General features: G+C 38.0%; 1 protein-coding gene across 3 annotated transcripts in view; it reads right to left on the reverse strand.

Annotated features, from left to right (window-relative positions):
• LOC127416706 (PHD finger protein 21A-like) overlaps window positions 1–25,536 on the reverse strand; it is a 35,969-nt gene extending 10,433 nt beyond the window's left edge. Inside the window, exons 1-7 of one of the 3 annotated variants that reach the window (XM_051656214.1) lie at window positions 25,256–25,536; window positions 13,795–13,884; window positions 13,595–13,627; window positions 13,417–13,482; window positions 8,214–8,363; window positions 3,410–3,655; window positions 2,803–2,886 (exon numbers count right to left, since the gene is read on the reverse strand). In XM_051656214.1, the coding sequence (XP_051512174.1) occupies window positions 2,803–2,886; window positions 3,410–3,655; window positions 8,214–8,363; window positions 13,417–13,482; window positions 13,595–13,627; window positions 13,795–13,851 (636 nt within the window). In that variant the 5' untranslated portion in view covers window positions 13,852–13,884; window positions 25,256–25,536. The remainder of the gene's footprint in view (window positions 1–2,802; window positions 2,887–3,409; window positions 3,656–8,213; window positions 8,364–13,416; window positions 13,483–13,594; window positions 13,628–13,794; window positions 13,885–25,255) is intronic. The other 2 variants (XM_051656218.1, XM_051656219.1) reach the window with 2 other exon arrangements.
• Window positions 25,537–25,850: the final 314 nt, after the last annotated feature.

Here is a 25,850-nt window from a genome sequence, read left to right on the forward strand (position 1 = left end):
TTCTCGCTTACACTTTATTTTAATGTGTCCTTGTTACAGTGTAATAATCAGTAATTACAAAAGTAATTACTGATTATTACTTATTAACAACATGTACTTACTATAGGTTTAGGGTATGGGTTTGGTTTAGGGTTAGTTGCTTGTAATTATGCATAATTGACTGTTATTACTATAGTAAGTATATGTAATATGTGTAACAAGGACACATTAAAATAGTGTTACTAAATTCTCTTACCATTTACTCACCCACATGCTATCCAAGATGTGTATGACTTTCTTCTGCTGAACACAAACGTAGATTTTTTATGCTAAGCTGTAGGTCCATAGAATGCATGTAAATGGTGGCCAGAACTTTGAAGGTTCAAAAAGCACATAAAGGCAGCACAAAAGTAATCCATACGACTCCAGTGGATAAATCTATATCTTCAGAAGTGATATGCTAGATGTGTTTGTGAAAAAGATCAAATATGAAGTTATTTTTTACTATAATTTCTCCTCCCTGCCCAGTAGGTGGCAACAGGCAAGAAGAATGCGAATCGCCAAATACAAAAGAAGAAGAATGTGTAAGTGAAAAAGGAAATTTATAGTAAAACCATCCTTAAATACTGATCTGTGTCTTGCCCACACCTATCATTTGCTTCAGAAGATATGGATTTAACCACTGGATTACTTTTATGCTGACTTTATGTGCCTTTTGGACCGTCAAAGTTCTGACCACCATTCACTTGCATTATATGGGCCTACACTGAAAAATCTTCATTTGTGTTCAGCTGAAGAAAGAAAGTCATACACATCTGGGATAGCATGATGCAAGTAAATGATGAGAGAATTTTCATTTTTGGGTGAACTATTCCTTTAAAGAGGACTGAAGCATAAAGGCATCCGAAAATGCCCAACTCAGCAGTCTAACTCACCATATACAGGTTTTTATGTCTTGCAAACTTAAACATTTGGATTTCTGTGATCGTTCTTGTAAATTCTGCTGAGTTAGTACATCACCAAGGTAACAATTTCTAGCCAGAGGTAATGCTTTACCATATACCAACATTTTCCAGCAAAAGTGCATTTCATAGAGAACAATTATAGATGCGTATTCCATTATTGCATAGGATGGGTATTGATTTCCCGATTCGATTCCAAATCACAAGCTCTCAATTCGATTCGATTCATATGGGTATATTTCAGTTAAAATGTCCCTTTTGCTAACATATGAAAGAAATTATCTCCCAGTTAATGCTGTTAATCATACAGGGGACCTTCTTCCTAGGTACATTATGAAAATATAAATGTTACAAATTATATTTGATTTGTTTTTCATCATTTTGGTCACATTTTAGCTTTTTAAGAATGTACAAATGCATGTAATCCATCAATAAATATAACATTATATTGCATGTATTATATTTTGTTACATGTTTATTGTTTAACGCATAATGTATACTATTTCCAAGTATTTACACTGATTTGTAGAACACGTGCTAACAATCTGTACTGTTTCTTTAAGAAAACCAGCAGTTCTGTAAAGAGCATCTGTAAATGAATGCATATTAACGAGAGAGGACTCAAATGGCTTCTTTACCTCATCTGTGCTATTTGTGATTAAAATTAAATGTTTTTAAGGATTTTAAAAGAGACAGTGGAGTTGTGGTGGCGTAGTAAAGCACAAAACTGGTAAGCAGAAGGTTGCCGGTTCAATCCCCACAGCCACCACCATTGTGTCTGTGAGTAAGGTACTTAACTCCAGGTTGCTTCGGGGGGATTGTCCCTGTGATAAGTGCACTGTTACTTTTGTTAAAAAGTGTCTGCCATATGCATAAATGGAAATGAAAGGATGCTGAACTTAGCCAATATACTTAATCACTTGGTCTCATATGCGAGTGATTTCCTCACTTAGTAGAGAGTTGCGGATATAGTAAAAAAGACAGATCTTGGAAATTAAGAATAGAGATCATTTAAATGAAGTTTGCAATGCATCGGAAAATTGCTATTTTTATTTTACAAGGAAAACTTAACATTTAATCTTAAATATATAAATGTATTTTCTGACACATAAAAATACATTGCTAAAAATACAATTTATAATTTTTTGTGCTGTGGCCACTGCTAATGTTGGCATGGCAATTAAAAAAAAAATTCTAAAAATTGGCCTCAGAGCAGTATCTAGCCTTCACTACTACACAAATAATTTTCTACACAACTATTCAACAAAACCACTAATACCAGCTCTGCTCCAATGCAAACGAAAGTTGTCTACTTATTGTGTATTTATTATTCTGCGACACCTTACCTTTCTCTCTAGCCACATTATATTCAGACTGTGAGTTTGCAACTCAGCTAAAATATAAAATTGTTTTGCTATGGAGCTGTAGATTCAGCAGCAGCACAGCCACAAATTTCAGCCTTCAACAAAATTATACCTGCATCAGTTTCTATCCCAAACCTTCACAGAGAGCCTTTAATGCTGTTATTTTATTAGCGTATATGCACACACACACACAACATACACCACACAAAATAAAAGAGCACAGAATAATTTCAAAAAGAAATCACGGTTAGGGATCAGTTTAGGGTCAAGAGCAAGAGCCAAAGCAGGGAGTGCAAATGTCACCACTGTACAAGCAAACAAAAATGAAAACCAAAGCAATAAATCCAGGCAGAGCAAGAAGCAAAACCACTGCACAGAAAAATAACAGCTGCTGTTTAAAAAACACATACAGTAGACGCACAATAACACTCAGCAGTGAGGGCTTTTCACTAGTCCAGCCAGGCATTAGGGTGTGAAGAGTTTCCATGGAAACAAACCTGCAGTAGAGTGGCTGGCCGAGTTGTCTGTCTGGTGGGTGGAACAAACTGAGGAACTTTGATTGGTTGGGAGGCAGCTTGAACCTGTGACAAGACCGCCTGTTTATTTGTGCATAGAGACACCCTTACTTTACTAACCCTTCCAACATACATACTACAACAAATAATTACTGTAACATACTTATCCATTCATACTGTGTGACAAATAATGTCAGATTACATTTAGTCATTTGCAATAGCAGAAACTTTTATTTAAAAGGACTTAAAATTAGGAACATCAAAAGCAATTTGTCATACAAGAGCCAACCATATCTGCAGTATCACACTGCCAAGTTCGAGAGAGTAAGTTCCAAGAGTAAGCTAGAGTAGTACAGAAGCTTGAGAAGCTTGAACAGAAGAAATGCAGGCAGATGGTAATAGAACGATTTTGTTTTAAATCATAAAGAACCAACCCTGAGCTCTTGGGATCTAAATGATTCCTTAAATAAATCTGAGAGACTAATATTGCCTCCCATCTCACATGCAGTGTGCAAAACAAGAGGGAGATGAGAAAACAAAACTCATATTGTTGTATAACAAGAAATTTAAAACAGCTTTGGGAACTTACAAGAACAGAGCTATTGGGTATGGCTCGTACTGGCTCTGCTCCCTGATTGGTCGCTTGGATGACAGGTTGGAAGTTTACTGGTGAGTTTTGAGGATCCGAGTTAGGAGGGCTCGCTAGGAGAGTGTTGCTGAGGGTTGTAACCACGGTGATAGTGGGTGCTGGTGTCATGATGATAGGTGAGGTGGGTGTGGCAGCTCTCAGCACCAGAGGTAGAGTCTTTGAAGCAATGACAGGAGCCACAGAGTTCTACAGGGGCACAGTTTTAAACACTTTAAATGAGTAGTACACTCAAAAATGAAAATTCTGTCATCTTTTACTCACCCCCATGTTGTTCCAAACCAATATGACTCTCTTTCTTCTGTATAACACAAATGGGAAATTTTAAAGAACTGTCTTGGTCCCTCTATTCAAAACAATGGAAGTGGATAGTGATTTCAAGCTTGAAGGAGGCAAAATATCATTTTTGCTCTAAACAATGCAAGTCCTCAAGTGAATACCAGTTTGTTCACTGTAAATTTAGAGTTGTTTTCCACCAAAATCTATCATATGTAAATCTTCGTAAGACTTGGAATATGACTTACAAGTAGTATGGATGCCTCTTATCCCCTGCATGCCACACTAGAGTTACATCGTAGCACATTCAGTCATAGATTAAGACTACCTCAAACCAGCCCGTCTGGCACCAACAATCATCCATGCAATTATTTAATCAGCCAATCATGTGGCAGCAGTGCAGTGCATAAAATCATGCAGATACGGGTCAGGAGCTTCAGTTAATGTTCACATCAACCATCAAAATGGGGAAAAAAGTTGATCTCAGTGATTTGGACCATGGCATGATTGTTGGCGCCAGATGGGCTGGTTTGAGTATTTCTTTAACTGCTGATCTCCTGGGATTTTCACACACAACAGTCTCTAGAATTTAATCCGAATGGTGCAAAAAACAAAAAACATCCTGTGAGCGGCAGTTCTGTGGACGGAAACGCCTTGTTGATGAGAGAGGTCAACAGAGAATGGCAAGACTGGTTCGAACTGACAAAGTCTACGGTAACTCAGACAACCGCTCTGTACAACTTTGGTGAGAAGAATATCATCACAGAATGTTATTCTGAGATGCGCTTTGGTGCTGTTTTGGCTGATCGGTGTATATTTGCTTGTATTACATACACATTCTTGTGCAATAATATATTTAGATGTGCAATACATGTATGGTATTGGAATTAACTGGTTTTGTGCATTAAAGGAATAGTTCACCCAAAAATTTGCTGATAATTTACTCCATCCAAGATGTATCTGAGTTTCTTTCTTCATCAAAACAGAATTTAAGACTTTTAGGATTTCATTTCAGGCCTCCATCTCTAAACAATGCAAGTGAATGTCCTCCATTTTTTGATGGTCCAAAATGCATATTTAGGGTGCATCAAAATAATCCTCACGTGGAGGAGGAGGCAGGAAGTGCATCATTGTTTACAAGAGTTTGCCGTTCACAAACCAAAACAGTCCAAAACAATATAAAAAAAATAAATAAACATTTCCAAATAATAATAATAAAAAAAAACCAATGTAAACAATGACGTGATTCCTGTCTCCTCCTCCATGTGACGCGTGACCTTACCAACGAGCTTACGTCATCCCTCCCATGAGCGCATGTCACAGAGATGTACGGAAGCAAACATTTGTAGTTAAAAATTATATAAATATTTTTGGTTTCTAAAAATAATCAATCGTTTGGGTTCAGAAGACCTTTATTTGTCATCTGGAGTCATTTTGGACCGTCAAAAAATGGAGTACATTCACTTACTTTGTTAGAGGAGGAGGCCTGAAATGAAATCCTAAAAATCTTAAATTCTGTTTTGATGAAGAAAGAAACTCGGATACATCTTGGATGGCCTGAGGATGAGTCAGTTATCAGCAAATTTTCATTTTTGGGTGAACTATTCCTTTAATTAGTCATAAAATGTCATCTCATCTTCATTAAAGTATAGACAAAGCACAATGTGTTTAAGCTAACAACACACAAACAATTATAATCTTTCATGTCTTTATTGAACACATTCCATTAAACATTCACAGTGCTGTGGAAAAATTAAGTGAACCCCTAGGCTTACGACATCAACAAAAGCTAATTAGAGTCAGGAGTTGGCAATCCTGGCATCCAATTAATGAAACGAGATTGGAGGTGTGTGTTAGAGCTACTTTGACTTATAAAAAGCACTCAAATATTTTGAGTTTGCCATTCACATCTGCTGACGTGGACTTCAGAAGACCTACAATCAAGAATTTGTCTCTTTACATAAAGCAGAAAAGGGTTACAAAGTTCTTGGGTTACAAAATCTTAAGAGTTTAGATATTCATCAGTCCACAGTTAGACAAACTGTCTAACAGACGATTTAGTACTGTGGCTACTCTCCCTAGAAGTGGCCGTCCAGTCAAGGTGATTCAAAGGGCACACCGCAGAATACTCGATGTAAAAAAGAACCCTAGAGTGACAGCTAAAGACATGAAGGAATCATTGCAACTGGTTAACATCTGTTTTCATTAGTCTACTATACGGAAAACATTAAACAGGCATGGTGCCCATGGCAGGACACCATGAAGGAAGCTACTGCTTTCCAACAAAAACATCGCTGCATGCCTGAAGTTTGCCAAAGACCACCATGACACTCCACAATGCTAGTGGGAAAATGTTTTGTGAACTGATGAAACTAAGGTTGAACTGTTTGGGAAGAACATGCAGCATTACGTATGGCATAAAAAGGGCACCGCATACCAACATGGAAACATCATCCCAACGGTGAAGTACAGTGGAGGGAGCATCATGATTTGGGGCTGCTTTGCTGCTTCGGGGACTGGACCACTTGCTATCACTGATGGAAAAATTAATTCTTAAATTTATCAAGATATCCTACAGGATAATGTCAGAGTGGCTGTGTGCCAGCTGAAGCTCAGCATAAGATGGGTGATGCAGCAGGACAATAACCCTAAACATCGAAGTAAATTCACTACAGAATAACTTCAAAAAAAGAAAATCCACATTTTGGAGTGGCCCAGTCAGAGCCCAGACCTTAACCTAATAGAGATGCTGTGGAATGACCTCAAGAGAGCCATTCACACCAGACATCCTAAGAATACGGCTAAGCTGGAGCAGTTCTGTTAGGAAGAATGGTCCAAAATTCCATCTGAATGTTGTGCAGGCTTAATCCACAGCTACCAGAAAGGCTTGGTTAAGGTCATTGCTGCCAAAGGAGTATCGACCAGTTATTAAATCCAAGGGTTCACTTAATTTTTCCAAGGCAATGTAAATGTTTAAAGGGATGTGTTTAATATAGACATGAAAGATTATAATTGTTTGTGTGTTGTTAGCTTAAGCACATTGTGCTTTCTCTATACTTGTGACTTTCATGAAGATGAGAGATCACATTTTATGATTAAAAATTACATGTGAAATTGGACGCTGATGTTTTTCCTTATGGAAGGCAGTTTGCGGTCCACTACAATATCTTATCCACTTTCCAAGAAGAAAAATGCTACCTGTGACATCGTGGCTGCCAAGCAGGGTTGTTTGTGACTGTTCAGAATGAAATTTTATGTTTTTAATCTTCTTCTTAACCCATTATTTGATTGGACTGACAAAGATTAATACATTTTGACACAAAATTGGATACAAAATGCAAATTAGCCATATTTTCGATATGATAACTGGTTGCCACTTGTAGAAATTAAACATGCAACATAGTGAGGTCCTGTGACAACAATACAGTATATGAATGATTTTAACTAGGTTTGCTTGCATGCATATGCATTTATGCCTATTTATTCTTTTTATTTTCTACTTCTTTTATTACTGACACTTATTTTTTGTGTGCTTATACTTCTTTTAATCCTTCGGTTTTAATTTTGTATTTTGTATGATATGTTAAATTAATGTATTTACATCAATCATGTGCTCGAATGTAATATTTGTGTAAAAATGTGGCTGTATTGATTCTGGTGCACAGCTGACAGCACACTGATTAAGATAACAACATTCCGGTACGGTTGCCAGATATTCAGTCCCGGAATCATTATACATGACTAAAACGCTATATTTTCTTTGTCTGGTGTCTACCATCAAACTTTTTGGTGACGTGGTCCATTTTTAAAGTATTCCAAAAACCACAACACGCGATGCTATAATTCTAACTTGTGATTGTGATTTACAAATTAGCCCAATTTGGCATGAAACCCTGGCAACACTGTACACGCACTGCTTTAAAAAAAATTTCAGAAATACTATTAAGTTTCTCAATTGATTGACAATAATTTTTTTCTTTCTGCCTTATTTTGTGGCCATGAGAGAAGTCTAAAAGTATTCTAAAATATGTGTATAAAGTCATTGTATTCTGAATAAAGATGCTTGAAAACGTAACGGGGCTGATTACAGTTACTTCATTTTTGTATTCTGAATACGTAACGCCATTAAATGTATTCTGTTACAGCATAACCCTGACTATCCATTTCCACTGTATAGAAAAGAGGGACCTGGAAAGTTTTTCAAAATTTCCCCTTTTGTGTTCTGCAAAACAAAACAAAAAAAATATGGGTTTGGAATGACATAAGGGTGACTAAATGATGGCTATTCCTTTCAAGAATTTTATAGGCTAGGTCTTTACACCTATACATACTACACCTAAACCTAATGCTCTGTTTTATAATGTTCAGCAAAGGCTTTCTTTTTAGAGCGGTCTTTATGTCTTTATGTAGTGTACTTCTGGCAGTCATTAAAGTATTGTGTCCTGTTCGTGTTGTGTGATGGAGTGAGTACCTGTGAAGTGGTAAGGCTGGCAGCAGGCAGAGTGTGATGAGCCTGTGTGATGAGCAGGGTAGACGTTTGCCCGTCGGCTTGTAGCGTATGCAGCTTCATATCTTCCTGTTTCACCAGTAGATCTCTCCTTAACTGCTCTACCACCTTTTTCTGAGGGAGAAAGAACAAGTACAAGCACTGTCACTCGTACCTGCAATGAAGTCTCTCTTACTTACACTCTCCCTTTCTGCCTGCCTGCTGTTGATAAGAGACTTTTGGAAATTCGCCCATTTGTATTGACAGCAAGTGAGAACATGGAGTCCCAACAGCTGAAAATCACTCTCTCTTTGTCTTTCTCAACAGTTGTTCTATAAGTGTTCTATAAAACAGGGTTTAGGCCTAACAAGAAAATTTGCAGTAATATATTAGCATTAGCATAATTTGTGACTATGAACTGTGTCCGGTATACAGCTGAAAGGAATTTTGCCATGTTTGCTACTTCAAATCTTATTTTTTTTTTTTTGCTAATCCGCATCTGCATAAGCTTTTATCTGTAAGATCTGATATACATGAATACTGTGAATACTGATGCAATGATGTTGACAGAAACATGAATGCTGTCTTATGTCCAAAACAGTGTCCATCTAGAATCATTATTAACACATTATCCTTGGACAAATTGTGTGTCTGATTGTGTGATTTTGTTTGTCTTTAAAAATGATGTGTGTAATTTTTTCAATGAGCACGTTTACATGCACATTCTTACACCAATTATGCTTAATAAGCCTACAACATGTGTGGTCATGTAAATGCATTAACTGGCTTTCCTTTATCGGTGTAAGGTCTTAAACGGCCTAAGAATAAACCAATCGATCGATCGATTTTTGCCCTTTACCTCGATTTCTCATTGCATGTAAACTCCTTTAACGACGTTCTAACCTGCTTATCCAATGTGCGCAAGTTTTGTGCGCATGTCTCTTCACGGTCTGACATCAAAAGCAGAGAACAACTCGATTATTTTAAGTCTCATGTAAACACTTTTTCCCCCCTGCTTTGTCAGATTTTTTTTTTAATAAGCTGACTTTTAGGAGTTATCAGCATACTGGTGTGCATGTAAACAGTCTCAATGTTAAAATACTTTATCCTATCCCAGCTTAATGTGCTGAGACAATAATATGTAACAATAAGCCAACAATAACCAATTTTAGATTGACTTCCATTAAGAGTCTACACTCTTTGGCTCTGTGGCACTTTCAAAACATTGCTCTGCTTAGTTGAGCAGTCTAACATGTCAACTTCTAATTCAACCAGAGTTTGGGGCATGAAAAGTTGTAATAAGCTGTTTAGTGGGAAACTGACTAATGGACAATGGAGGTGTGTTTGGGAAATCTGTTTTTTTTTTTTAAATTACATAATTCCCCATTCCAGGTTACAATTTTAATGTGTTTAATTTATAATAGGAGTATCAAAAATCTTTGTATTATTTTTGAAGTGTTCCCTATGTAATGACCACTAGATAATTTGCATTCAAGAACACATTAAACCCAAAATTTGTATTTATGATCTCAAAACACATTTACAAGAAATATTTTTTAAAATAGGCACACTTACATCTGTGGTAGATTATCTACAAAGTAACAATGATTCTACATAATGATGAATGGGACTGAAAAAACGTTTTTAAGCAAATGCAGATGAATGGGAAATAAACATTCTGGCTGATAATAAATCACTTGAATAATGAATACAGCACACTTAATACGTGAATTTCCAGGAACAAATCATGCAGCTCTTGAGCACCCTCCGAGTAGTCTCGCGTAGCCAGACCTATGACTTTACAGCAGCTTCAATTGGTCAAGAACCACCCATTTAGACAGGAAAAGCCAACTAACATGTTAAGCAATCAATTACAGTCGGTTTTGTCATTACGGAATATTTAGGGGATGGGTTATCACAGATGTATCATACCATAATAAAAGACTGACATGGGGAAAGAAATCATTTATATAGTTATGCGCAAGTCTCCATGAGCGACTGCACAGAACACACATGGGAAAATAGCGGAAAATGTGTAGAAAGTCTAAGTACAGCACAGAAAACCTCATTACAGAGAATTTCACAGACATAACTAAGTAAACAAAGCAGAAAATGTCTGCGTCTATTTTTCAGAAGTTCCATCGAACCGGCCAATCAGATTTGCGCTGAGTGGTTCAAGAAAGCCTTTTCCAGTTTTGTGTGCTGTGTGCATTAGACATAGAGCACGGACTGTGGGCGGTCCGTAGCATGCCGTCTGAGGCTGAGATTACCCTCTGAGATGTCTTGAGCTTTATTTCTAAGCGTGCAAATAGGAAATTCAATTTAGAAAACAGAATGAGCTTCTAAATGGTTAACATGATTGGTCTCCTCATTCTCAATGCAATTCATTTGAAGCCATTCACAGTTTGTGGAAAAGTCTGGCATCAAAAATGTATCATGCACACACATGATACACATGAGCACATCCACAAAGCAACACAGAGCACTTTGAGAGAGAATGGTTCCATAACAAGAGAAGACAGGAGAAAGACGGAGATATCAAAAGGAAGAAAGAAGAGTCGTAGCATACAGTGCATCCGGAAAGTATTCACAGCGTTTCACTTTTTCCACATTTTGTTATGTAACAGTCTTATTCCAAAATGGATTAAATTCATTATTTTCCTCAAAATTCTACAAACAATACCCCATAATGACAACGTGAAAGAAGTTTGTTTGAAATCTTTGCAAATTTATTAAAAATAAAAAACGAAAAAGTCACATGTACAAAAGTATTCACAGCCTTTGCTCAATACTTTGTTGAAGCACCTTTGGCACCAATTACAGCCTCAAGTCTTTTTGAGTATGATGCTACAAGCTTGGCACACCTATTTTTGGGCAGTTTCTCCCATTCTTCTTTGCAGGACCTCTCAAGCTCCATCAGGTTGGATGGGGAGCATCGGTGCACAGCCATTTTCAGATCTCTCCAGAGATGTTCAATCGGGTTCAAGTCTGGGCTCTGGCTGGGCCACTCAAGGACATTCACAGAGTTGTCCCTGAGCCTCTCCTTTGTTATCTTGGCTGTGTGCTTAGGGTCGTTGTCCTGTTGGAAGATGAACCTTCGCCCCAGTCTGAGGTCCAGAGCGCTCTGGAGCATGTTTTCATCAAGGATGTCTCTGTACATTGCTGCATTCATCTTTCCCTCGATCCTGACTAGTCTCCCAGTTCCTGCCGCTGAAAAACATCCCCACAGCATGATGCTGCCACCACCATGCTTCACTGTAGGGATGGTATTGGCCAGGTGATGGGCGGTGCCTGGTTTCCTCCATACATGACGCTTGCCATTCAGGCCAAAGAGTTCAAACTTTGTTTCTCATGGTCTGAGAGTCCTTCAGGTGCCTTTTGGCAAACTCCAGGCGAGCTGTCATGTGCCTTTTACTGAGGAGTGGCTTCCATCTGGCCCATCTACCAAACAGGCCTGATTGGTGGAGTGCTGCAGAGATGGTTGTTCTTCTGGAAGGTTCTCCTCTCTCCACAGAGAAACGCTGGAGCTCTGTCAGAGTGACCATCGGGTTCTTGGTCACCTCCCTGACTAAGGCCCTTCTCCCCCGATCGCTCAGTTTGGCCGGGCGGCCAGCTCTAGGAAGAGTCCTGGTGGTTCCAAACTTCTTCCATTTATGGATGATGGAGGCCACTGTGCTCATTGGGACCTTCAATGCTGCAGAAATTTTTCTGTACCCTTCCCCAGATCTGTGCCTCGATACAATCCTGTCTCGGAGGTCTACAGACAATTCCTTGGACTTCATGGCTTGGTTTGTGCTCTGACATGCATTGTTAACTGTGGGACCTTATATAGACAGGTGTGTGCCTTTCCAAATCATGTCCAATCAACTGAATTTACCACAGGTGGACTCCAATCAAGTTGTAGAAACATCTCAAGGATGATCAGTGGAAACAGGATGCACCTGAGCTCAATTTTGAGTGTCATGGCAAAGGCTGTGAATACTTATGTACATGTGATTTTTTTCGTTTTTTATTTTTAATAAATTTGCAAAGATTTCAAACAAACTTCTTTCACATTGTCATTATGGGGTATTGTTTGTAGAATTTTGAGGAAAATAATGAATTCAATCCATTTTGGAATAAGGCTGTAACATAACAAAATGTGGAAAAAGTGAAGCGCTGTGAATATTTTCCGGATGCACTGTAGACTGTAAGAGTACATGCTTTTACAATATATGATCCTAAAATCTAACTCACAGGCTAGGGATATGCAATATAGCTTGTCTGCATTTAGCTGAGTATGTGTTGATTCTGTAACCAGTGAAGACAGTGACAGTTCCATTAATGAGTTTATACACAACTCCCCCAGCTCAGTCCTCTCACTGATTACAGTTTTAACAGGCTCCCTCCACCATCTGTTATAGACACACACTCCCAGATGTGAGAGAATTCCACTGGACACTGTGCTGCTCAACACATTCCGAGTGTGTGTGAGTGAATGAGTGATAAAGAGAGCACACTTTATTAAATAGTGCTGCTGGGTGGTTCATTTTGTTTTTAAATGTGGAGGCTTTGAGTCACTGTCTTTCTAACTATATAGCCTTAAGATATGCTCACCTTGTGTTACTTATTCCTATTTCTCTGCATAAAGATAGAGTGTGAGTTTTTCTCTTGTTGATGGCAGCTGCTCGGTTCTGTTCCTATAAAAAGCTTTGAGATTCTTATTAAAACTCCTCTCCACTCCTACTGTCTACAACACATCTTTTCTCTTTCTCCTCCACAGCACTTCCTGTTCTGTAGAGTAAGCTCTAGTGAAGAACAGTACATGTTGTTACACCACATAATCATCCCCAGACATAAATCTTAAGTTATATAAATGTCAAAGAAAAGAGGAGAGAACAGATTTGTGTGTGTGTCAAATACAGTGTTGGCAAATACTTAGTTTGGCAACACAACACCACACACAAATCACACAATGGAATTACAAAAATAAATTCAGCACAATACACAAAACAAAACAATGCCTGGTAAGACTTTCACGACTTAACAAGATGGCCTTATTTTTTCCAAGGAAGTAAAAACTTTCAGACTGGCAAATAACTGTATCCCTGCCAAATGAAAACTTGATTGAACTTAATACACACACACACATACGCTCCATGAGAACACTGACACAGCAGCAGGTGTTCTCTCAGAGAACAGCTCTCACCTGCCGCTCACTCAGCGCTGTGATCTTGGTCTGCAGGTCACGGAGCTGCAGCTTCAGATCAGCATTCTGTACAAAAACACACACACTCCTCCCTGATACACAGTTTCAGCTGCCGCAGAGTATATGAGAGCGTATCTATCAAGCTGTACAGAGGAAATGTTCACTGAGGGACACACACCTGTGGATCTTGCTTCATCTGGGTGATGAGTTTCTGCAGACAGAAAGAGAGAGAAAGTTTTAGGACTCTCAAGAGTGCAGCGGGAAGCATTTGCTGACTGTGAACACAGTGAACTCTAGAGGATGATGAGGGTACTGCAGCTGCAACAACTACACACTACAGTACATTTAGTGCAACCGTGTTTTGGGGGGGGTGGGTACCTGATGGATCTGGATTTCCACTTTGAGTGCTTCCTGTAAATTTTGCAATTCCATCATCGATCCCTTCTTCCCAAAACGCAACACAGCTGCCTGAAAAATAAGAGGAACAGAGAGGATATTTTTTCACTCATTGAGATCTGAACGACTGGTTTGTAAAACATTGTCATGACACAGATAAAAAAAAGAGGTAAGAGAGCGCTTGGGGTCTCACAATGTTTATGACCATGCCATGTCGGATCTGTTAGTGTGAGTGTGTGTATGTCTGCTCAGTGTGAGTAGGATATATCTCTGCGTACTGATTCAATCAGAACCACTCTCATCAAATCCTGCCTGAACAACACGGATCAAACTGAACATTACTCTTCTTCAATATTTGCACATACACACAATCTTCTGCACTCTCCCTCTTTTCATTCTTCTTTGATGGGAAATGATGCTGATGTATGCATTAACTGTTTCCTTCTCTCCCAGCCTTGAGCTGCCTCTAAGTGTTCATTCTAAAGTAACCTTTTTTATAACTGTGCAACAGTTTATTGCTACTAATTGCACTGTATTGTCCAGGAAAACATTTAAATGTATTAACTTGCCAGTTTAACATAATAAAAGCTGACCATCACTGTTTCCCAATGTGTGCACCCCCTTTATGACAATGGTTTATTCTATAACTTCCCAACGTCTGCCGTTGTCAACACCATCCAACTGGCAGTGTGGGGGGTGGAGCTGGAATAGACAAGAGATGATAGTAAGGAGCACACTTCTCATACACATTTACACACAGAAATGCCCAGGAGAAGAGTGACAAATCTAATTCATAAAATTATAGAACATGCTAGAGGGAATATTTTAGGTGGAGGTGGCTCTGTGGTTAAAGATTTGGGATGCACATAGGTTGTAGTCTTCCAAACTGACATGACCCTAGTCATATAAACAGTATAGTTACGGAAGTAAAAATCTATAGGGAAACTGATTTTTAACGATAACTTATAAACCTTTAAAGACAGACCTACCGATGGTATAAGCTTCTGATGTAGCCATCAGTCCATAATATCATCAGTTTGTTTTTGTTTTTTTGTTTTTGTCCAGTTTTCGATTATTTTTTTGCTTCAATTCAAAGTTTGTGGGTGAATTCCAAATGGAACTGCAGGAAAGGGACACCACTCAAAGAGCATTCCAAACAACAGTTTCTTAAACTAATTGGTTTGCATAGCCATACATGTTAGGTTGCGATGTATTTGAATAAATGTGCAATAATTTCTGGGTAAGAAATTAAACTGCTAAGAGCAAATTCGCTCTATTCAGTCCAATCACCCATGCTGTTGCGCTGGCCAGGACTGTCTTTCGGCTCTTTACTTATGATTATATCCCTCCTCAATATCATTTGACAGACACACTATCTCTCTCCACAATATCAAGCGAGGCAGAAGCGCTGTCACTAAAGCATGACATTTTCACAACACTGCAGTTACTGTGTACACTGGCCAAACAGAAGGAAGGCAAATTCTTTGATTAATTTGTTTGTGCCGGTTTTGTATAGACCATTTTTGTAAGTATCAGAAATAGCGCGTGCCCGCCCAGTACTGCACTAATTTCAGTCATTGTTGTATCAACCTCACTGAAACATTTATTAAAAATGATCAAATTATATATACACACTACCGGTCAAAAGTTTTGAAACACTTGCCTGAAATGTTTCTCATAATCTTAAAAATCTTTTGATCTGAAGGCGTATGCTTAAATGTTTGAAATTAGTTTTGTAGACAAAAATATAGTTGTGCTACCATATTAATTTATTTCATTATAAAACTAAAATTTAATTTAAAAAAAATAATAATAAAGAAAACTTTAGTTTTAGGTAGTGTGTGTGTGTATATATATAAATATATATAAATGTGACTGAAAAATAAAACGTAAAAATAACTATTAGAATATATTGTATATTGTGTTGAGTAAACAAGATGTGTAAATTGTGTTATATGTAAATTAGATGTTTATTGTCATGACTGCTATGTTGCTTGGAACTGCACCCAGACGTTCACCCACTGTTGCACTTGTGTATATGGTTGAGTGACAATAAAGGGATTTTATTTTGATTTAGAACGTTCTATGTAGGTTTATATTAGGTTGTTACACAAGAACCTCCCTGCAATGTTCTGGGAACGTTAGTTTATGGTTGCAAAAATATAGAACATAAAGAGAATGTTCCTAGAACGTTAGGAATTGATTCCCAAAACAATAACCAAATGGGAACTAAATGCTAACATTAGGGGAATGTTCTGTATTTGCTGGGAATGCGTTATGTGGGCAAGTTCAAAGTAATTAGTCTCTTTTATGTATTTTTTTATGTATATGGACCTGTTTCAGTGACGTCACTTTTTCCCCGCAGCTTCCATATTTGTGACCACCAGCAGGAGGAAACAATAGTGGTGAATGGAAAAACACCTGGAAAACGATATAAAGAAAAACATCAAAAAATGCTTTTGATCCATGCAAAGTCCCAGGAAAGGTGTATACAGGTCTGAGGTCAGCATAAATATTGCCAAATTTGAATTTCGCGGACATTTAAATATATTTTATCCACGATTTATCTCTGTATGCCGGTGAGTCTGATGTGTGACCGGCAAGTGCACACGCCTCTCGGAGCATCACAGTAAACATCTCTCATTCAGAAGTTACAAAACGCCTGTGATGATCCCGTCTGTATGAATGTTAGAGCTGATTTTAACTCATGAAGAATACACAGAAAGCAACCGAGACATTTTAGTGAATAAGACTGGTGGTGTGAATAAAGTCTGTGATTCAAGATCTTATGATGTGTTGTTTATTGACTAACATTAGTATATACACATTAAATATAGACTATATATTCACATTATAGTGCTTTTTTATTTATTACAACGTGTTACAATTATCGCATACCTTTATACAGTCTGGGTGTTATGAATAACATGGTCCAGTTTAATTGCATCCGAATCAATGATGTTATAAATATAACTGACACGTATACAGATCACTGACATGTCTAAATAAATTAGCAAAGACCCACAAGTGTTTTTATCTCTGCTCTCCCCCTTTCATCGCTGCTTGAATTTAGCTAAATGAAGCAGTCTCACTTGAAAGACAAAACTTTATTTAAAGAAAAATGACATTTTGGCTCTGGTAATTAAACAGCAGTATCACCTTTTCAAGATTTATAAATAGAAACAAAAATTTTGCAGACTCTGGCCACATCCCACAGCGCAGCACATTGAAGAAATATGAAATGTTGGTCTTTATATTATTACATCTTATTAACAATAATTGTAGTCACTGTGTTATTTTTGGCAGATATGGTTGCCATGGTACATGTTTGTAAGGGTTAAAAACAAGATGCTTTCAAGTTCAAACTGGATGCAACTGATTTGATCAGTTTCAACATAGACTTTGTTTCTACAATTCAAAAGTGTGCATGTTTGTGTGCTTGTTAAAATGTTTAATTTCTGTTAACAGGCTTTTTTGAGTCTGTGAAAGAATAATAGAGATTTCTGTAATTTTATGTCTAAATCAAAAATGTTGTAGTCATAAAAATAGTAAATAAATTAACATATAGGTAAACACAAGGTCCAATGTGAACACAAAATGTCATATCTGAGTCCCATGCAGAGAAAGTTAAAGAACCCCTGCTTTAGACAAAAAGTGTCCACTTCACAGTAAGTAACTACGTTTCTAACTGTGTCCTGGAACAGCATATTTAGGACAGAACATCTCACCGTTTACAGAGACACTCAGAGTTGCACTTTCGATGCCTGTGCAAATTCAGGGGCGGGTTTATGATTTCTGAGGCCCCAATCAACTGACCAACCCGGGGCCCCATTTTGAAAATGTTTGCTTAAAAAAAAAAAAAGCATAAAACTTAAAACATAATTTTAAATTCGCCTATAAGCCGTATTCAAAATTTTTAATGAAATAACAATCTAGTTAAATGTAATTTATGCATGTTTTTAAAGCTATATTTACCTACATACATTTGTACAAAACTTTTTTTTATGTGAACAGGGTGTGCAAAAGCTACTACTTCACCCAGTAACATTTTGGAATGTAGTTGGTATTTATTAATATTATAACCCATCAATTATTTATTGTTGTCCAGTTTGTCATTATATTATTATTATTTTTTTGATGATTTGTTGTATACAATTGTAATATTTTCCTGTCTTATTTACTTTACTTTCACCTGGAGCTTATATTCTGATGCTGCACTGTATTTTTCACCATGTTGCAAAAGGCTTTATTTTTTGTAAGCATTGTAGGCAACAATGCACGGCGACCCCTCAGCACACTAGAGCAGAAGGTGGAAAAAACATTGCCGTTTATCAAGCGCTGAAACTTTGCTTGGTGCAGAACAATCTGGAATAATGTCAAACATTGTAACAGTCACCTCTTTGCAACCTGAACTTGTTCAAAATGTTAAATCTTTGTGACACCTGCGCTAAAAACAGTCTAGCGCAACGACTGAAACAGAACGCAGGTGTCTCAACATGCATTTTTGAAACCTGAAGTTCTTATTAATTGAAACAGTGTCTAAAAATGTGCCGGTCACTGTGTGACACACTGAAGAAACACCAAGATGCGGTGCAGCAGTCAAGGACGTTTGTCGTTAACATAGGAAAACAATGACAAAACAGAGCAGATGCACACAAAAACACGTTTGGTGTGAACGGCCCCTAACTCATCCGTTCGCACGTATCTGAGCGTGAGTGAAACAAGTTTGGAAGGCCTAGATATTTTTTCCCAAACCCGGCAGCTTCTAATGTGAACCACTCTGAGAGTGCTGACAATGACGTGTTCGCACGTGTACCCGGAACGACATGTCACCTCGAGCGGTTTTTGCAGAGCTTTCCTACCGGTGTGGGGGCCCTCTCGACATCCGGGGCCCCACACAATTGCGTGGTGGTTAAAACTGCTACAGTGCAAATTCACTCAATTCCTAACTGCCTGACTCTGTTTTGTTTGTGCTGTTTGTTATTTTCTGTTCTTAGTACTTGTGTCTCACAGAATCAGTCTCTGTCTCTCTCACAGATCATCACTCTCTTCTCATCAGAATGAATGGAGACTACCAGATGGGCACTCCACACACTAAGAGATTTTCACTCATCTTCAGAGTAGCATCCTCTAGCTGTAGCTGCACCAGTCACTGATGTATCTGGCCCAAGATAGAAATGCAGAATTGTATGTCCTCTATATTAGTAAAGCCATTTGTGTTGTGAAAAATTTAAGCTCACTTCAGATTCAGGACATGAGCTATTATTATTTAGCTATTTATTTAGCATCATGAATAGAATGATTCTTGCTCCAATTTGGTCCAAATATCAAGCAGTTTTTTTTTTATTTGTATTTTTATTCATACATATTTTAAGCATACAAATATCCATAAATAGGTATGGGCACTTAAAGTGTCCATAGTTGGCCAGCACAGCAAAAGAAGGGAATTCTCACATTTTCTAGAACTTTTCTATTCAGTGAGGGCAGATAGCCAGAGTGATAAACACACACACACACACACCTGCCTTATCAGACTGGCACACCATACCCTCACCTGTTGGCTCAGTACATGTTGAAGCTTGTGATTAATTCAGAACAACTCATTAGAGAGAGTGAAAATATAATACACCTCTCTGTACTTGTTGATGCATAACATAAAAAATGTTTATTCAACATATTAAATTAAGGGAAAATACATGAGAAGGGAAATGGGAAAACAGGTGCTGTGACTGGTCATCATTTCTCTTAAAGGAATAGCTCACCCAAAAATTAAAATTATTTACTCACCCTCATGTTGTTCCAATTTTTTGGGTGAACTATCCCTTGAAGTTTTTCCACTGTTTTTCACCCTTCAGTTCATTTTAAATGGTCCTACAGTGTAACAAATACATTTTTATAAGTACAATTATACCATGTAGTTTCAATAAATATGGCCATAAAAACTACATGTGTAAGAATTAGCAAAATTGTTTAAATAATTTTAGATGGAGTAAAGCATCTCACCCGACAGGCCATGTCAACTTCTCAAAAGTATTTCATTTCAACCACCCTATATTTGAGAAGCTCCTTTATAATAACGCCTCTTCTCAAGGCAGTTTTCCTTCACACTCTACCTTCAAAACCACATAATTCACTCTCACATTTGTAAAGTTAACATGTTACTGTATTTTCCCTGGACTACTTACTGTACATTACATAATATAAATTAATATATGGTTAAAATATTATAAACAAATCTGGAGTTGGAGGGGCTGAGGGATCACGGAACAACTGTCACAGGAGTGAGGTAAATGGCCACTTATATGTCCTTGGGTTGTGATTTACAGGATTAGATGAACATGTTCCTCCCAAACTTTCATTCAGAACTTTACTAATTTTAGTCCTTGTCATGTATGCATCACCCTATCAATCAGAGCACCTATCTATAAGCCAGCACTTCAAAAGAGTGCACTACTATCCAATAATACGTTAAAGAACTAACATCTTATTATTAGTCACTGTTTAAGACATAATTTCAGGTGTAAAAATTTACTCTGTGAGGAGTAATAATGGCTTAGTAATAATGACTCAGTAATAATGTGTGTACTTTTATAATATATAGGGATGCACCAATATAAATTGGTTTGGCAGATACGATTAAAAGAAACAAACTATAGGCCGATACTGATATTTTGTCACTTACATTATTTTGTCATCATATCACTGTTTTACTAAGGAATTATGCTTTAAAATGTACAAAGAGGTACAAAGCTTTTTTACTGTTCTAAAAATAAATCATTTCCATTCAAAATTGGATCTGTTGAACACATGATAGGCCAAAATGTTAAACAGAGCCACAATAAAACTATAAAAAAGATAAAAAGATACAAAAACTAAATATGATCACTAACTAAATATGATAACCAGTGATACCTAAATATGATAAATGACTGAACATTACAAATTCATACTATGCATATGTTGGGCAATTCCACGGAAATGTCAACCACATCATGGAAAAATAAAAAGTTTTAACCAAAGAAACAAAACCCACTTTTAAATTCTGTATTATAGTGGTATTATGGATAATGCCGTCCAAATCACTAGAGGGCCCCGCTTGCTCATACAGCGCTGACTGAAGCGCTGAATGCAGACAATCCCTGTGTCCGAAATCGCGTACTGTCAGAGTATGGACTGTATATGATTAAGGACACACTTCTCAGCCAGTAAAATTGTTTCTTTGGGTATGCATGCAAGTAGAATAAATAGATTCCATCATACTTCATCTGGGGACGTGGGTATTGACCCATGACCCAAATATATGATGTAATAACAACAACTGCGAAAATAATCTACTCTGGTTTTGTTAAACAAGCACCATTTACCATAAGGAACAAACTTCTTGGTGTATATCCCTTACAGATGAAAACAGCCACTTGACTCGCAGTTCACCGCCATTCTTTCAAATCCAGCTTTTTGAATGTGACATCTCCTCAGCTCCGGAGGAATTATGGGATCGTAAAGTGTCCAGTTGATCCGCACTTCAGAATCATGCCAGAAATAGTAGGTCATCCGGGTACTTCACGCTAACTGTTTTATGAATACTGAGGATTCGGAAATGCTACTCCATTGGCATACTGCTTTTGGCATATTACCTGTATATAGCAGGGAAGTATGAATATTCAGACGCGTATATTTTAAAACGCAGCCTTTTAAGGTTAAGCAATCGCGCAAGGCCATATTATGATTTCAATTTTAATTCAATCAATGCAGCATTAAAGGGACAGTTCACCCAAAAATGAAAATTCAGTCATTGTTTACTCACCCTTGTGTTGTTATAACCATATATGACTTTCTTTTTCTTAACACAAAGGGAGAAATTGTGAAAAAAATTGTGCTCAGTGATGTCATACAATGGCAGTTTATGGTGACTACCTCTTCAAGCTTCAAAAGAACACAAAAGTATAATTCAGAAGTCTTACAAATTATTCCACGATACTCATGATTGTTATGAAAGCATGCAATAAGGTTTGGTGAGAAACAAACCAAAATCTAATGTATTATTTAGTGAAAATGTGTCGATCTCCTGTGCGCATTCATGATAGGGCACGAGAGCAACAGTTCACGCAGCCCCCTCGCAACATTTTAGAATAATAGTAGAGAGAATGATTTATTTCAGCTTTTATTACTTTCATCACATTCCCAGTGGGTCAGAAGTTTACATACACTTTGTTAGTATTTGGTAACATTGCCTTTAAATTTTTTAACTTGGATCATATGTTTTGGGTAGCTTCCACAAGCTTCAGTCAGTCAGGTTTGTAGGCCTCCTTGCTCACACATGCTTTTTCAGTTCTGCCCACAAATTTTCTGTTGCATTGATGTCAGGGCTTTGTGATGGCCACTCCAGTATCTTGACTTTGTTGTCCTTAAGCCATTTTGCCACAACTTTGGAGGTATACTTGGGGTCATTGTCCATTTGGAAGACCCATTTTTGACCAAATTTCCTGGCTGATGTCTTGAGATGTTGCTTCAATATATCCACATAATTTTCCTTCCTCATGATGCCATCTATTTTGTGAAGTGCACCAGTCCCTCCAGCAGCAAAGCACTCCCACAACATGATACTGCCACCCCCATGCTTCACGGCTGGGATGGTGTTCTTTGTCTTGCAAGCCTCACCCTTTTTCTTCCAAACATAACGATAGTCATTATGGCCAAACAGTTAAATTTTTGTTTCATTTGACCAGAGGACATGTCTACAAAAAGTAAGATCTTTGTCCCCATGTGCACTTGCAAACTGTAGTCTGACTTTTTTTTTTTATGGTGGTTTTGGAGCATTGGCTTCTTTCTTGCTGAGCAGCCTTTCAGGTTATGTCGATATAGGACTCGTTTTACTGTGGATATAGATACTTGTCCATCTGTTTCCTCCAGCATCTTCACAAGGTCCTTTGCTGTTGTTCTGGGATTGATTTGCACTTTTCGCACCAAACTACATTCATCTCTAGGAGACCGAATGGGTCTCCTTCCTGAGCGGTATGATGGCTGCGTGGTCCTATGGTGTTTATACTTGCATACTATTGTTTGTACAGATGAACGTGGTACCTTCAGGCATTTGGAAATTACTCCCAAGGATGAACCAGACTTGTGGAAATCCACAATTTGTTTTCTGAGGTCTTGGCTGATTTCTTTTGATTTTCCCATTATGTCAAGCAAAGAGGCACTGATTTTGAAGGTAGGCTTTAAATACATCCACAGGTACACCTCCAATTCAGTACACCTGACCTATCAGAAGCTAATTGGCTAATTGTCTAAAGGCTTGACATCATTTTCTGGAATTTTCCAAGCTGCTTAAAGGCACAGTTAACTTAGTGTATGTAAACTTCTGACCCACTGGAATTGTGATATAGTCAATTAAAAGTGAAACAATCTGTATGTAAACAATTGTTGGAAAAATTACTTGTGTCATGCAAGTAGATGTCCTAAACGACTTGCCAAAACTATAGTTTGCTCATATTAAATCTGTGGATCTGTGGCTTCAACCAAAGTGTATGTAAACTTCTGACTTCAACTGTAAGTTTGCACCCCCTTGCAGAAGATTCTGCATTTTAAAAAAATAAGAGGGATCCTAAAAATTGCATTTTGTTTTTCATTTAGTTCTGCCCTGATTAAGCTATTTGACATAACATATATTCCACAAGACAAAATGAAAACTGAATTTACACAAATTATGCTATTAAAAAGTTCACATACCCTTGCTTCTTAATATGGTGTTTTGCTTCCTTGATGATCAATGACTGTTTGTATCTTTTGTGATAGTTGTGCATGAGTTCCTGCTTTGTCCTGAGCAGTGAAGCTGCCCCACTGTTCTAAATAAATCCTCCAGGTACCGCACATTCTTTGGTTTCCCAGCATCTTTTGCACATTTGAGTTCTTCCCAAAAGTGGCTATATGATGTTGCGATCCAGATTCTGACACTTGACAACTGAGGGAAATTGTGATACAAAAGGTGCCAACATTCATTAACGCTCAAGAAGGCAACACACCATATCAAGAACCAACTTTTGAACAGGATTATTTGTGTAAATTGCTTTTATTTTGTTTTGTGGGATATATGTAAATATCTGTTATGTAGCTTCTGAATAAAAACACCAACTTCTGCACCAAACTTATTGGACACAAGTAGCTTTCTTAATTTAATGCATCTGAATACATGTATTTCATGTATTTGGATACACCTTACAGTGAACTTGGTGACCCGTCACAGAAAAAGCAGGGAAAGAGGGAGAAACAGAAGCAGAAAAAAATGGCAGTACAGTCAATCAAGATGTACTTTCTTCTTGATAATGGAAGAAAACAGCCACACATGCATAAAACATGGGGGGGGGGGGAATGAAGAGAAGAAGAAAAAAAGACTTTGTTAGCAACCTGTATTCTTTGGTAACTTTGCATGCAGCAATTTCATGATCAAACAATGTCTGAAAACAGGGTGTGATTTTGATGAGGAACAACCCTACTGTTACGGTTATTGAGTGTCCAGCACAACGTCCAAAAACAGCACTTGTACCAGAAAGACACACATCCGACAATGACAATGTAGTAAAACACAGGGTGAGTGTGACAGAAGCTCTTGGCGGCCCGGTTGTTAAAGGGAACCGAGCGCCATGTGAAAGCTTGAGAAAGGTCGACATCATCATCATCATCATCATCGGCGTTCCAGCGCATCCACACCGGAAACAGCACCATCACTTTATATCCTCACACAATTACACATCAAACTCACACTGCACAGGGCCTACAACTTTCTTTCGCGTTATAAGAGAATATATTTGAAGATCTCGCGTTTGTGCTGATATGATACATGTCGAGGCGTGGTGCCGAGAACACGAACTGAGAAACATTCTTCCACGATCTCACGTCTTGCCGCCCTAGCGGTTCTCACAACAATAGTAGCTCAACACAGAGATGCTCGAGACACCAGGAGTCGACATACACACACTTTATTCGGGTTATCGCTCGAGATGTCTTCCTTTCACTTATCAATGTAAATGTAAGCGTTAAGTGAATTTATAATGGCATCCCATTACTGGTGTGAAAACAACATCTTGCGCTTAAGTCAAAATGTCATCGATATATACGCAAGTTTTGTTCAATAAGTGGCGTTTGTGAGGTGTTTTGGTGTCAATCGAGGTATTATTGTATAACGGCTATAAGTTATAACGTATCTTTTACTGCAGCTGCACTCTCACTCTCTCTCTCTCTCTCTCTCTCTCTCTCTCTCCTGCAACTCCTAGAATAAAGAGAATTGAACCCCCCCCCCCCCCCCCGCGCGCGATGCCTCTGCGCTTTCACATCCACTCAAATCACTGCCAACACAATCAAATACAGAAAGCTGAGAGACTTTAAACACAAACTGTGCCCAAAAGTTCCCCTGATGAAGATAGAAAAACCCCCGAAGTGCACTTACCCTTGTACACACTCCTCCAGCAGTCAAATCCCGATCTTCATACACTTACACACACTCACCAATTATTTAAATATATATTTACAAACAGCCGGGCATTTCACCACCAAAATCCTATCCCGAGGATGAAATGATTCGCTTTAGCGCCCTAAAGTTTTGTGCAGTGTATTAGAAGGAATCTTCGGTTTGTTCGGTTGGTTTTTGACCAAAAATGTATTTTAAAAAAAAGACAGAAACTGACATACAAAACAAGAACTCTTCTTCCTTCCCATTCACCCCCAGTATGAGCGCTTGGCATATCAATGCGCGCCGAAGAGAGATAATGGGACACCAAAACCATGCCGTGTATAACACAAAAAATAACTCATCCAACATAACAAATTATTCGTCACGTTGGAAATTAATTTGATATTGTTGCAAACCGCGGCGAAACAAGAAACGCCGACTGGGAAACAACACTTGGAAGAAGCGGACTAGTTTATGTAACGGTGCGGCGAATTTATTTCACTTTGCCTAAGGAACTGTTGTAGTGCGTCCCCCACTGCCTAGGGAAAAGCCCCGGATGTAAACTCGGAGAAACTCGTGTTGAGTGAAGTTA

The sequence above is a fragment of the Myxocyprinus asiaticus genome, chromosome 2 (genome assembly GCF_019703515.2).
Source record: "Myxocyprinus asiaticus isolate MX2 ecotype Aquarium Trade chromosome 2, UBuf_Myxa_2, whole genome shotgun sequence".
Taxonomy (NCBI): domain Eukaryota; kingdom Metazoa; phylum Chordata; class Actinopteri; order Cypriniformes; family Catostomidae; genus Myxocyprinus; species Myxocyprinus asiaticus.